The 12,074-nt window shown below is 44.2% G+C and overlaps 1 protein-coding gene across 1 annotated transcript; it reads left to right on the top strand.

The window, feature by feature from the left end:
* The first annotated feature begins 2,840 nt into the window (after nucleotides 1–2,840).
* On the top strand, nucleotides 2,841–6,645 carry LOC136496354 (putative disease resistance protein RGA1). Its single transcript, XM_066492009.1, has one exon. It carries the CDS (start codon nucleotides 2,854–2,856, stop codon nucleotides 6,400–6,402), a length of 3,549 nt encoding a protein of 1,182 aa, XP_066348106.1. The 5' UTR covers nucleotides 2,841–2,853; the 3' UTR covers nucleotides 6,403–6,645.
* The last annotated feature ends 5,429 nt before the right edge of the window (nucleotides 6,646–12,074 follow it).

The raw sequence follows: 12,074 nt of genomic DNA, 5'->3' as shown, positions 1-12,074 counted from the left end.
GTTTCAGCTCCACATCACGCACACAGCCAAGCCGCCACCAGGCTCTTGGCATCCTTTCGACCATTCCATCATAGACCTAGGGACTAGTCCCTCTCTCAACCGTTTGTACCCCTTACTACGAACCATTTTCGGTGCTAACAACATGAGCAGCAACAGACTGGACGTAGGGACATTCAGTCCCGAACTAATATAAATCCTTGTGTCCTTTAGCGCACCATTCGGGCCTAACGCGCATAAATATAAATTTACTAGCCGGTGTTTGTTTGAAACACCGACACTTTTCCAAAACAAACCCTAAACAACTTTTGTTCCCAAGATTATTTAAGAGCTTTTAAGCACAAGGCAAATTGATTAGTAACACTTATTTGTTTCTTTATCCACGAAGGCGAACCACACAAAGTTCACCTTACCATTTCATGTGAGAATTCATTGTAAAAACCTGGAAAACGTATTAACTAGGGTTTATTAGACCTTAACCTCTGTGCTAACTAAGTCCGTAACACGAGGGGTGTTTTAGATAATCTTTGCAGGATCAAAGTTCTGTTAAGGCAAATCCCATCCTAACTGCACTTGGTTACTGAAATCTTCATGTTGGAGCCAAAAGTTTTCAAACCGAAAGATATTACCTTTGGGGATATCAGTTGACACTGTCACTAGGCATGGAACATGATCTGATGTTTCTATGGCTAAAGTAGAAACAACACTGTTGGGGTAGGCAGTAGTCCAGCTGGTAGATGTGAAAAACCAATCCAAACACTCCAGGAGAGGTGGCTGTTGTTTATTAGTCCATGTGTATCCTTGACCTTTCAAAGGTAGCTCTATTAAACCGAGTGCACTAATAGCCTCATTGAAAAGAAGCATCTCTGCATAATCCGCACCTGGCCTATTACGATCCTCAGGTTTATGATAAAGATGAAAATCGCCAACAAGTAGCCAATCCACATCATCAAGCATAGGAATATTACTGAGCCACTGAACAAAAAGCCCTTTTGCCCAAAGGAGTACAAGGTGCATAAACATTGGTTAATATCCATGTTGCATTATTTTGAGTGGACGAAAAAAGGAATGAAGTAGCATACTCATTCTAAAAAATGAGCTGACCAGAGAACATAGAGCTCTTCCAAATAATTATGGACCCACCAGAGGCACCATTGGAAGACAGAAATTCAAAGCTGTCAAAAGTTGTAGGACAAAAGAGACGAATAAAAGCATGATCAAAAGTAGAACGCTTAGTCTCCTGAAGACAGATAACATCACAGTAACTGTCAGTGACTCCATCTCTAATCGAGTTCCACTTCTTTTCAGAATTTATGCCACGAACATTCCAACTGAGTATTTTCCTTAGTCTTAGAGCCATTTGGAACAAAAGATGTTTATAGCAAAAGAAAAGTCCTAAGCAAAATCAAAGCTGGACAGCCAGGAGGTCACTTCTTGCCCTTCTTTCGGTTGGGACCATCTTCCGGGTCCTTGTTAGCTTTCTTGGGCTTCTTTGCCTTGTCTTTGCCAACAGCCCCCTTCTTGTTGGGCTTTGCTCCAAGCTTCTCGTCGGTCAACGACTCGGGATTAAGCTTGCAGAAGTTAGGTACCGAGATCACGAACTATAGATACAGATAACAAAGGTGGATCAGAATTACAGCCTAGGCAATTAGGATCTTTGCAAATAGGGGATTTAAAGCCCCTGGAGATATCATGAAGTCGATCACTACGACGAATATTAGCCTCAAAAAGATGCAGAGACTTACCCCTCTTGGCCCGAGGCACCGGTTTGGTAGTGGTCAAGGGAGGTGATGGAGTCTGAAGGATTGGAGCTGGCTGCTCCATGGACAACACCGGAGAGGATGGTTTCGGGAGATTGAGATCAGAAGAGCAGGATATGGAGTTGTTGGCCGATGGTTTTTTTTCTCATTCTAACAAGAAACCAGAATTGGGAGTTGACTTACCAAACTGATGGAGATGCTCCTAGAGCAAATACAATATCTTACTAGGATTAGAGCTTTTGGTAATAAAAAAACCGTAATAAATTTTTTTAATTAAGTACCCAAATATAGCCATGCTCCGTTCCAAATTTTCTCGCTAGTTAAAAATATAGAGCAAGATTGACTCTGTAGAGTGCCTACAATAGTGAAGATGTTAGAGAATGGAAAGATATAGGGATCAATTTTTATTTAAAAATTGCTTTCTAAATGATGATTTAGGGACTGAGTTGAGATATGCAAATTTTATTCAAATAGCTCTCTAAATAATAATTTAGAGAGTGAGCTTAAGAGAGAGATTTTTAGAGATGCTATTAGATAGTTTGCTAAGTCACGTTGTTATCCTTATTTGAAACGGACAAATGGTAAAGAAAAAAAAAATCAGATCAAGGCCCGTCGTTCCTTTGTGCTACAAAAATATCACTTTCGCGGGACAGTTTTTCTATGTAGCAGAAAAACGTCACATTCACTGATAGCTTCCTATTTATTATTTATTTATGTATGTATGTATGTAGTAGCTTGAGCACAGAAGTTGCTTGTAGGTTGAGCTGCGCTTGTCTTGTGCTTGGTTGAATGCCGTCATAGATGAGTAAAGAATTGTTGTGGCAAAGCGGTGCAGGTGAGCACGCTGCCCGCCCGCAGTTCAAAGCCTGGCTTAGACGCCGGTGTCTCACCCGGAAATATTAGTTTCCTAAATAATTCAATTTCAAGTTGCGTTGTTATAATAGTCAAGTGACGTGTCCGCCATATTCGGAGTCTGGGTTGTTTAGATATAGTTATAGAAAAAAAAATGTTGTCCTGTTGGTTTGCCCCTGTTAATAAGAAATGAAAAACTTCCGATGGTGCCCGTCAACGTAACACTGGCTGGCAAGTAAGGACAATGGGAGCGAACAAGGAGGCATCTTTCGTTGAAATTCATCTGCCGTGCCCTTGCTTTTCCGGCTTCGGTACTTCCGTCGCCGGTGAAGAGTCTTCCACCAAATCAACCCAACCCAACCCAAATCGCGGATCACTGGCCATGGCAGCCGGGATGGAAGGGGCGGCCACGAGGCTGTTACCGGCTTCGCCTGTCTTGGGGCGCCTCATCCATCGGATCCGAGCGCTGGACGGCAGCGGCCAGAAGAGGAAGAAATGGGCGGCGACCGTCGGAGACCAGGTGATGGACAAGCTGCTGGATATGGCGACCTACCTTGCGAAGCTCCAGATAGATCTGGTGGGAATCGAGAAGGCGTTGACCATGGCCGCGGATCTCGCGCGCCGGCTGCTCGAGATCAGGGACGCCGCTGATTGCCTCCATGACCTCGTGGACAAGCTCGAGTATGGCAGGATCCGCTCCCGCCTTGCCAAGGACTCAGAGGTCAGGACACATCCACTGCTGATTCCATCCCTGCTTTTCCTTGGCCGCTCCAAGTCCAAGCATGGCAGCAGCAGCAGCAGCAGCTTTGAGATTGACCAGATCCGTCTGCTGGAGGAATTCCGTGATGGTGTTGCTCAGTCCAGGCATCTTATCACGCTGCTCGGTAAAGAGAAAGGCAATAATGTTCCAGGGCCGCCTAGTGTACGGATCCTTGCACTAGATCCTCAGAGTTGCGTCGCAGTGGCAGCAACGGTCTCCCTGGAGCACCGCGTGTTTGGCCGCGAGGATGAGCAGGACAACATAGTTCGCTGGCTGATCAATTCGTCCTACCGCCTCTCTGTCGTCTTCATGGTTGGCAGGTGCTGCGTGGGGAAGACCCCGCTCGCGCAACTAGTCTACGATGACACTCGGGTAAAGCAGCACTTCGATCTTAGGATTTGGGTCTCTGTTTCAGGCTCACTCAACAAGGTGGACATCACCAGGGAGATCCTGCAGTCTGCCAATCCTGGTTACACCGATACGATGGCCAGGGCAGACTTTCAGATGCTTCAGTCTGAGCTATCTAGTTTAGTGGCATCACAGAGGTTCCTTCTCGTGCTAGATGACCTGATTGATTGCAGCAAGATGGAACCGATGCACACAGAGAACTGGACAGATATCTTTGCTCCTCTACATTCAGCAGAAATAGGGAGCTCCGTTTTGGTGAATACTCCAATGATGATGGTTCCCCAAATGCCAGATACCTCTCAGCCATACGCTATCAGCATGTTAGACAAAAGCAAATGTTCAGACTTGTTCATGGAATGTGCCCCCAGCAGCAAAAACTTTGAAAGTTCTCCACAGTCGGAACACATAGTCACGGAAATGGCTAACAAGCTGCAGAGGTTGCCGTTGTCTGCCAAGGTGTTGGGAGGAGTGCTTGGGGCTACAAGCAGTTCAGAGGAAAGGAGGAGCACCATGGACAGAATAAGCAGCGTTGATGTCGCCCTTCACTCTGTGCAGTTAAGTTATGATTTCCTGCCGCCACAAATAAAGGAATGCTTTGCATACTGTTCCTTATATCCCAAGAACTGGAAGTTTGATCGGACAAAGTTGATCCACCTCTGGATGGCTGAGGGTTTTCTTGAACCACAAGAGAATCCTGAGAAACGGATGGAGGACCTAGGCTCTAAGTATTTTGACACTCTCGTCTCGCTGTCCAGCTTCCAGGAACACAAACAAGGCTCCAAGACGTATTATCTGATGCACCACTGGTTTCATGATTTGGCCGAGGCAGTTTCAGCCAATATTTGCTTTCGTATTGAACCAGGATCCAAAGTTGAAGTTCCTCCAACAGTGCGACATCTGTCAGTTACCACTGATAGTCCACTAGATCTCAATGGATGTTGCTTACCCAAACAGCTGCGCACCCTGTTAGTACTAAGATCTCCTTTGTATTCCTTGCAAGATGACCACCTGCGGAAGGTAAACAAGTTGCATGTTCTTGATCTCTCTGGCTGTTATGTAGCACAACTGCCTGAGTCAATTGGTGAATTGGTTCACCTCCGTTACCTATCCCTCTGTGGCACTCTCAGGAGACTTCCTGAGTCATTGAGCAGCCTGTTGCATCTGCAAATATTGTGCTTTCCTGAGGATTGTTGTCTTGATGAACTTCCTACAGGAACAACTAACCTGGTCAACTTGCGGTACCTCGACATCGATACAAAGTACATCACAAAGTTGGCTGGCATCAGGCGCCTCGTTAATCTTCAGGGATCACTTGAGCTCCATGTTGAAAAGGGACGAGGGCATATTTTACAAGACCTGAGAGATATAAATGGTCTCCATGGGCACCTAAAGATAAGTGGTCTGGATAATGTCTCATCAAAGGAAGAAGTCCGCAAAGCTAAGCTGAACAACAAGCAGTATCTTAAGACCCTGAAACTGGAATGGACCACTGCTACTAGATTTCTCTGTCATACTACCGATGTTGAAGTATTGGAAAACCTGCAACCCCACCCAAACATAAAGGAACTCTCTATTAGAAGGTATGGTGGCTCCATAGCTCCAAGTTGGCTGCATATTCCCTTGCTGAAGGAGCTACAGTCCTTGCACCTTATCAATTGCAGGAATCTGTCCATACTTCCTCCACTGGGACAGCTTCCCTCACTTGAAAAATTATATATGAAGGAGCTGTGCGCAGTTACTCAAATTGGACCTGAGTTCTACCACTCTAATGATGTTGCATTTCCATCTCTAAAGGTCCTTGAACTTGTTGATTTTCCAAGGTTGCTTGAGTGGTCCAGGGAAGTGAACTGCACTTCATTTCCTTGCCTCAAAAGTCTAAGGCTTATAGACTGTCCAGAACTCAAGCAGATTCCTTCACTCCCAGCTAGTATCACCGAAGTTACAGTTGAGCGTATATGTTCCATCAGGCGTTTGAAGCTTGCCCAATTTTCTACAAGTTCTGTTATGCTTACCATGGATTCTTGCATGACTACTGTTCTCTGCAAAAGATTATTCCTTCAACAGCATCTAGAAACTATCACAGTTCTAAGCATAAACGGTGGCGAACTGTTTTATACCACTGAAGGACTGGGCTCCCTTCTTTCTCTGCAAAAACTGCAGCTATGTCAATCTGACATGACAGACCACAACTTTAGCTTGTTTCTCCAGGCTTTGCCTTCTCTGTCCTCATTGGAAATGACAGATCTACCCAACATAACATCCCTTCCAGTGCAGGCAGATCTTAATATTTTCTCAAAGCTTGTTGAGTTGCATATCCGTAACTGTCCACTGCTTTCTTCTCTATCCTCCTTGCAAGTTTTCATTTCACTAAAATGTCTGGTGATTGAGAGATGCCCAAAACTAACAGCAGCATCCTTTCCAACAAGTTTTGGGAGCCTTGCATCTCTCAAGATGTTGAGCATATCCTACTGCTCACAGCTTCAGTCTTTGCCCGTGAGCGGTCTGCCATCTTCACTACAGGAACTTAACCTTATTGGGTGCCATCCGAGCTTAGTTGAGCAATCGAGAAACAAGAAAAACTATCCCTGGAAGATTGCTACTGTGTCTGAACAACTTATGCACTGATGGAACGACTCGTTGGTATATATACTTAATATATACTTAACATGACATGCCTCACCTGCTCCATCGTAAATTGATGTGGACATTGTGAATTTGAGTTTTCGTTTGTACCTCTTATGTTATCTTTTGGACCATTGTAAATTGCTTGTAAAACAAAAAAAAAGTTATGTAGGGGAAGTGATACCACTCTAGTGTAGGAGCTTGTTTATTCATTTGCCATATGTTGGAGATCTGGAAGTTTCTTTTTTGTTTTCTGTGTGCGAGCATGTAAAAACCATTCTCACCTTTTTCATGTTTTAGAATTACAACTGCATGAACAGTCCTTATTATGAATGGTGAATGCACCCTAAGGGTCTTTTGGAATGCAGGATATCTAAAACATAGGATTGAAGTTGTATGCTACTTACAATCCTGCAGGAATTAAAAATGTAGGAAAGTTTCTAATGAAGTATTTGGATAGCACAGGAGAAAGAAAGGAATTAGAAGAGATACACACAAAGAAGAGTTTCTAAGAGGTTGAACCTCATGTTATATGTCCTCAATTCCTGTGGATTGAGCCATTCCACAGGAAGTTTGTAGGATTTAAGAATGACCAATTATTTGTTCTAAGGGCTAAATAGAAAAAAAAACCCTTATAATCCTAGAAAACTCCTTGATGAATCCTATGTTCCACCTGTGTTTAACCTAGAGCAATACTAGGTCAGGACACATCGTTACTCAAACCAGTGTATGGACTAGGGATGAAAACGGTATGGATATTTTTCGACCGTATTCGAGACTGAATCCGTTTAGAGAGGGGTTTAGATCTGTCCGTATCCGAGTCCGGATATTCAATATCCGATACCTTATCCGTATCCGAATACTCAAATAGCATATTTATGATGTCGATATCTAATCGTATCCTATCCGGCATGGTTGACACTATCCGTATTCGAATCCGAATCCGGACAGAAATATGAAAACAAATGTAATATCAGTAATATCCGTCCGTATCCGATCCGTTTTCATCCCTAGTATGGACACATCGTTACTCAAACCATTGTCAAGGACACTGGAGGAGAAACTTTGAGTCCTGTCACATTTGAACTAGTGAATCATGCTAATAATAATGCAAGAAAAGAACACATCCAGTGACCACCCCTTTTAGTATCACTAGAGATTGGCCCATGCATTGCTGAGTACAAAAAATTGTATGAAAAAAGTTGCATGAAATTTATCTAAGCCCGTACGTTGCTACATGGAACAAAAATTATAGTGACAAAATTAGATTCTCAGAAAAGAGAAAATAGAGATGAATCTTAGAACTGATAATTCGCTGAAGTACTCAAACTCAGGCAAAAAAAGGGCATTAATGATTGAACCTTCTCAGCATGTGAGATACATGCTACACGCCGGACATATGAATGCCAACATTACTTTAAAAAAAATCAATGCCAACACTACGTTAGCTTCTCAAATTATAGTCACCAGATTCATTGTACAGTTACCAACAGCTCTCACCTAAAATCTAAAGCATGGGCAATGTTGGGGGGCAGTACCCTCGCCCCGACGCCCCTTCTCTTCTTTGTCCTTAAGATTGTTTTCACACAAAGTTTGTTCTGTGGGAGCTCTTGCCAGGAATCAACCTGTGGCGGGCGTGACGAACAAACCTTCGACGATGTACCACTGGTGCAATGCTCAAGGCCAGTGGGGTGATGGAAGGAAGCGTCGCAAAGCGATCGAAGGTGATAGGAAGATGACATTGAGGTCCCCACCATGGCAGGGGAGTGGTCAAATTCGGAGCATCGAAAGACCATAGTGTCCCTACAGCCGACGAGAATATTCATTGAACTTAAGATCGATTAGCACGCTAACAAGCCTCTCAAGATTGACCATCAACTTGAGTGCCTCAAGAATCCAATCAACCAAGAGCACTCCAACTAAGAGTTAACAAAAAATTTACAGCCCAACACTGAACTAGTGCCACTAGATGCAAATTCTCTAAGCAAATACACTAGATCTCTCCCCAATCTCACTTTTGATCAAACACTAAACAAGGGAGTGAGTGGGAGGTGTTTTTTATCTCTCAAGGGAGGTGTGGTTCGGTTAGAATGACAAAAGATGGCCCAAGGGCTAAGCACACCACCTACTTATAAGCCCCATTAAAAACTAGCCATTGAAAGCTTGGACATAAGCTTTTTGTGGGGTCATCGAAAAAGTCCAGTGACCATCGGAGAAGACCCGACCGAATAAACGGTTATGAAGATCCAATGGCTAGAATCCAATCTAGATCAACTTCCTCTAGACGCTTATCCATTGTTGCGGTTGGTGCAACCACCGGACAAATCTGGTGGCCACCCCGAGCTAGGCCTCAGCCAAACTAGCCATTGGAGGCCCAACTGCTAGTAGGCCGCTTCTTATGGTGCTACTCTGGTGACACTAGAGGAGAAAATCCAATGGTGTCTGGAACCTCTCTGATTCCAACGCCGAGATCTCCAGGGGGGTCACTAAAAAAGTCCAGTGGCTCCCACCGGAATTTTGGTGCCACCTCTACCTTAGGCACTGAGATAGCTTTTCAAAAATATTTTTTTCAATGCATTTTCACATGGTTCCTCACAACGTCACTAGGTCCAATGCATATGCAAAGTTATTTCAAACCTAGTATACTAGATAACTGTTTCGCTTTAGAGTTTCCCTCTTAATAGTAGAACTATCTATCTTAAACCCAACCATGCACTCTATTACATCTTAGCCGATGAAATGAAAACCCCTAGCATATATTTTTGCCTTCGGGCCTATTTTCATCTCCTTAATAATTTGCTGTAGTTTTTCCCAGTTGCTTAGGGTTTAGTCCAAATAAATCTTTCGGCGAAATCAGATGATTTTTCAGTCGGGATCGTGTTTCCTGCGATGACTTTGATGATTTCCACGATGAGATCGCCATTGCAGGTGTTGACTTCATTGGCAGACAACCAAGTAGTGGCCATTATCTGCAAGGAGAGGGTGCTTCTGGGCGCCCCTAATGAAGAACAGCTACTCCGGGTCATCGATCTCATCGTCGTTAGTCGCGGAGAGGAAATCAAGGTTTGAATGTGATGAATCTACATCCTATGTTGCTCCCGACGAAGCAACTGCCAATATTCTTTCATCGATTTAGATGCATTTTGGATTAGTTCCGAAGCGTTGGATCTTGCGGCATGTCCAATGTTTCGAGGTTGGTTGTTGGATCGGCATAAGGACTGTACTTTTTCTTTGGCGTTCGAGGGATGCCATTGGGAAAGAAGAAGATAAAAGAATCTAGATAGAATATTGTATATTTTTTATTTCAGAGTTTTCTATATGTAATTTGGAGATTTACTATGCTGAGTTTTAATATAATCCCCCTTTCCTTAACAAAAAGTGGCACGTCATCAAAAAAGCATCCAATCAACAAAGCATGCAGGGGTAACCAACTAACAAAGCATGCATGCAGGAAACGCCGACCACGCCATGAGGCTAAATGGCTAGTGACCTAGGCTATCCAAAAGTAGAGAGCGAATGAGATGGGATAAAGACCTACTAAATTTGGAGTCATTTATTGTATGTTGGAGATGTTTTTCTTTTAATAATAGCCAAATTTACCTTTAAAAATGATTTGAATAAGCTCTTGGAGATGCTTAGGCAGCGTGTGCATTTGGCCGCACTACCAGATTAGTGGAGTTCTCCTAGTGCCAAAAACACTCGGGAGAAGTCAAATTCATGATTAAAGGCAACAAAGAGACAACAAGAGAAAAGGAAGACACCTGCTCTTCCTCAAGCCCCATGCCTGTAGCCTACTCCGGGCACAGCGGCCACCCCTAAAACGGCGACCTCCCCCACCGCTAAGGCCCCATTCCCCTCCCTAGTGGCCTGCCTTGTCATGACGATGGGCCGTTCTAAGGCTCTGAGGTGGAGGGACGATTCCCTTACCTCAGACTGCCTAGACACCCCCTCCCCTTCCCCGTTCAAAGATGCCCTCCTCAAGTGTGCAGACCCAATGGCTGATGCGAGGGTCCTTGGTGGTGCTACTCACCAGGTGATCCCATCTACGGTTGTGGGCTCACCGGCCGGGCCAAGGGCAATATGAATCGTTCTTCATTCGATAGCCCAAATGGACTCCCAATGCCGAGGGGTGGTGGATGGCGGAGAGCCGACGAACTCACCGGGATAACCCGCGCCAAGTACATTTGCCCCGTCGACCGGTCCCTGTGGATCTCTAGGCAGATGCTTCAACTGCTTCTCCAAGCACCATCGTGCTATGACTATTGCTCTAGTCCACGCTGCTTCTACTGCCGCTAGGTCGGGCATCGTTCATACGCGTGCCACCATCGTTGGGTGGGTGACCGCCCACTGATGCAGCGGTAGGTCTAGAAGCTAAAGCCCCCTGTCATCACCGAGGCGACCTCCCCTCCGCCTCCGGTGGACATCCCAGCGCAGACTTAGGAGGAGGCGGCAACTCGAGGAAGGCAAAGGCAGCGCCATAATCGGGGCCGACGCATTGGCGCGACCATGGGACCATCTTCCCAGTTGATCTCGGGCGATGATAGATTTTCAGTTGTTGGTTTGTGACCTCGGCGGATCATCGATCGCTCGACCTAGCATCGTGCAATGGGAGGCAGAGCTGGTGTTAGCATTTCTTAGCGTAGCTACTAGGTTTGTATCCCTAGCAACGTCGCCAGAAGTGTCCTTTTGGTATTTTTTAGTAACATCACTAGTATATAGCAATGCTACTAAGAAATAGCCTTGATAGTTCCTTAACAATTTTAGATATTTATCCACAAATGCAAGGAGCTATCATTGTAGCATTTCACCCGAAAGTATTCAGGGTATTATTATTTATATTTTCCCAAAGGAAGGCGTTTGATTAAGAGTCTAGTATGGATATGAACGTGAATAATAATGCTTGCAAGTACACCAATATTTATAGTAGGTGTAAAAATGGTGATTTTAAGATAGTGGACACACACTTGGCATTCCTCAAAGGATAAAATAAAGAGAAATAATAAAAGAATAGTCCTAAGTCGAGTAGGCTTTGGTCTAGTATAGTCATACAAAGATTAGTTAATGATCTTACAAATTACATAATTAGTTTTAGGGCTAAGTGTGAAGCAGGTTGGCAGGCTACCGAGTACTAGTCTGCCAGCAACCTCATGTGACAATTTAGACTCCTACACCCCAAACGAACGTGGAGGATTATAAGGGATGGACAGGGCTGTCACCACCTGCCGCCTACCACCTCAAGCGTGGAGAGGGACAATGCATTCACCTATCTTTCCATACCCAAGAACCACGCTTGCGTATACAAAAACTACCCAAATCCCCCCGGGTTCCTGACCCTACGGATCGATAGGTAAAGGACTTAGGCACACCCAAAAAGCACGATGAACCGCCACTTCAACTTAGCTCTAATTCTGATTATATAAGTTATATGAGTAGTTAAGCATAATGACATGTATGCTATTCTCATGATACACAAACTATAAACTAGTCCATATATCAAGATTATAATGTAACAACTATACTCTAGTTCATAAGTATGACTATAAATGTAAGATGAGAGCATGACTTTGGAAAAAACTCATATTTCTATTCATACCCAAAGGTCTCTTCTTCCAAGGATCCAAGCTCTCCAAGGTAGCTTTGCCTTGCTCTAAAGCTACTAAAAAGTAAAATCTATA

Source organism: Miscanthus floridulus, chromosome 12 (genome assembly GCF_019320115.1).
Source record: "Miscanthus floridulus cultivar M001 chromosome 12, ASM1932011v1, whole genome shotgun sequence".
NCBI lineage: Eukaryota > Viridiplantae > Streptophyta > Magnoliopsida > Poales > Poaceae > Miscanthus > Miscanthus floridulus.
This window is presented reverse-complemented; position numbering and strand designations above follow the sequence as displayed.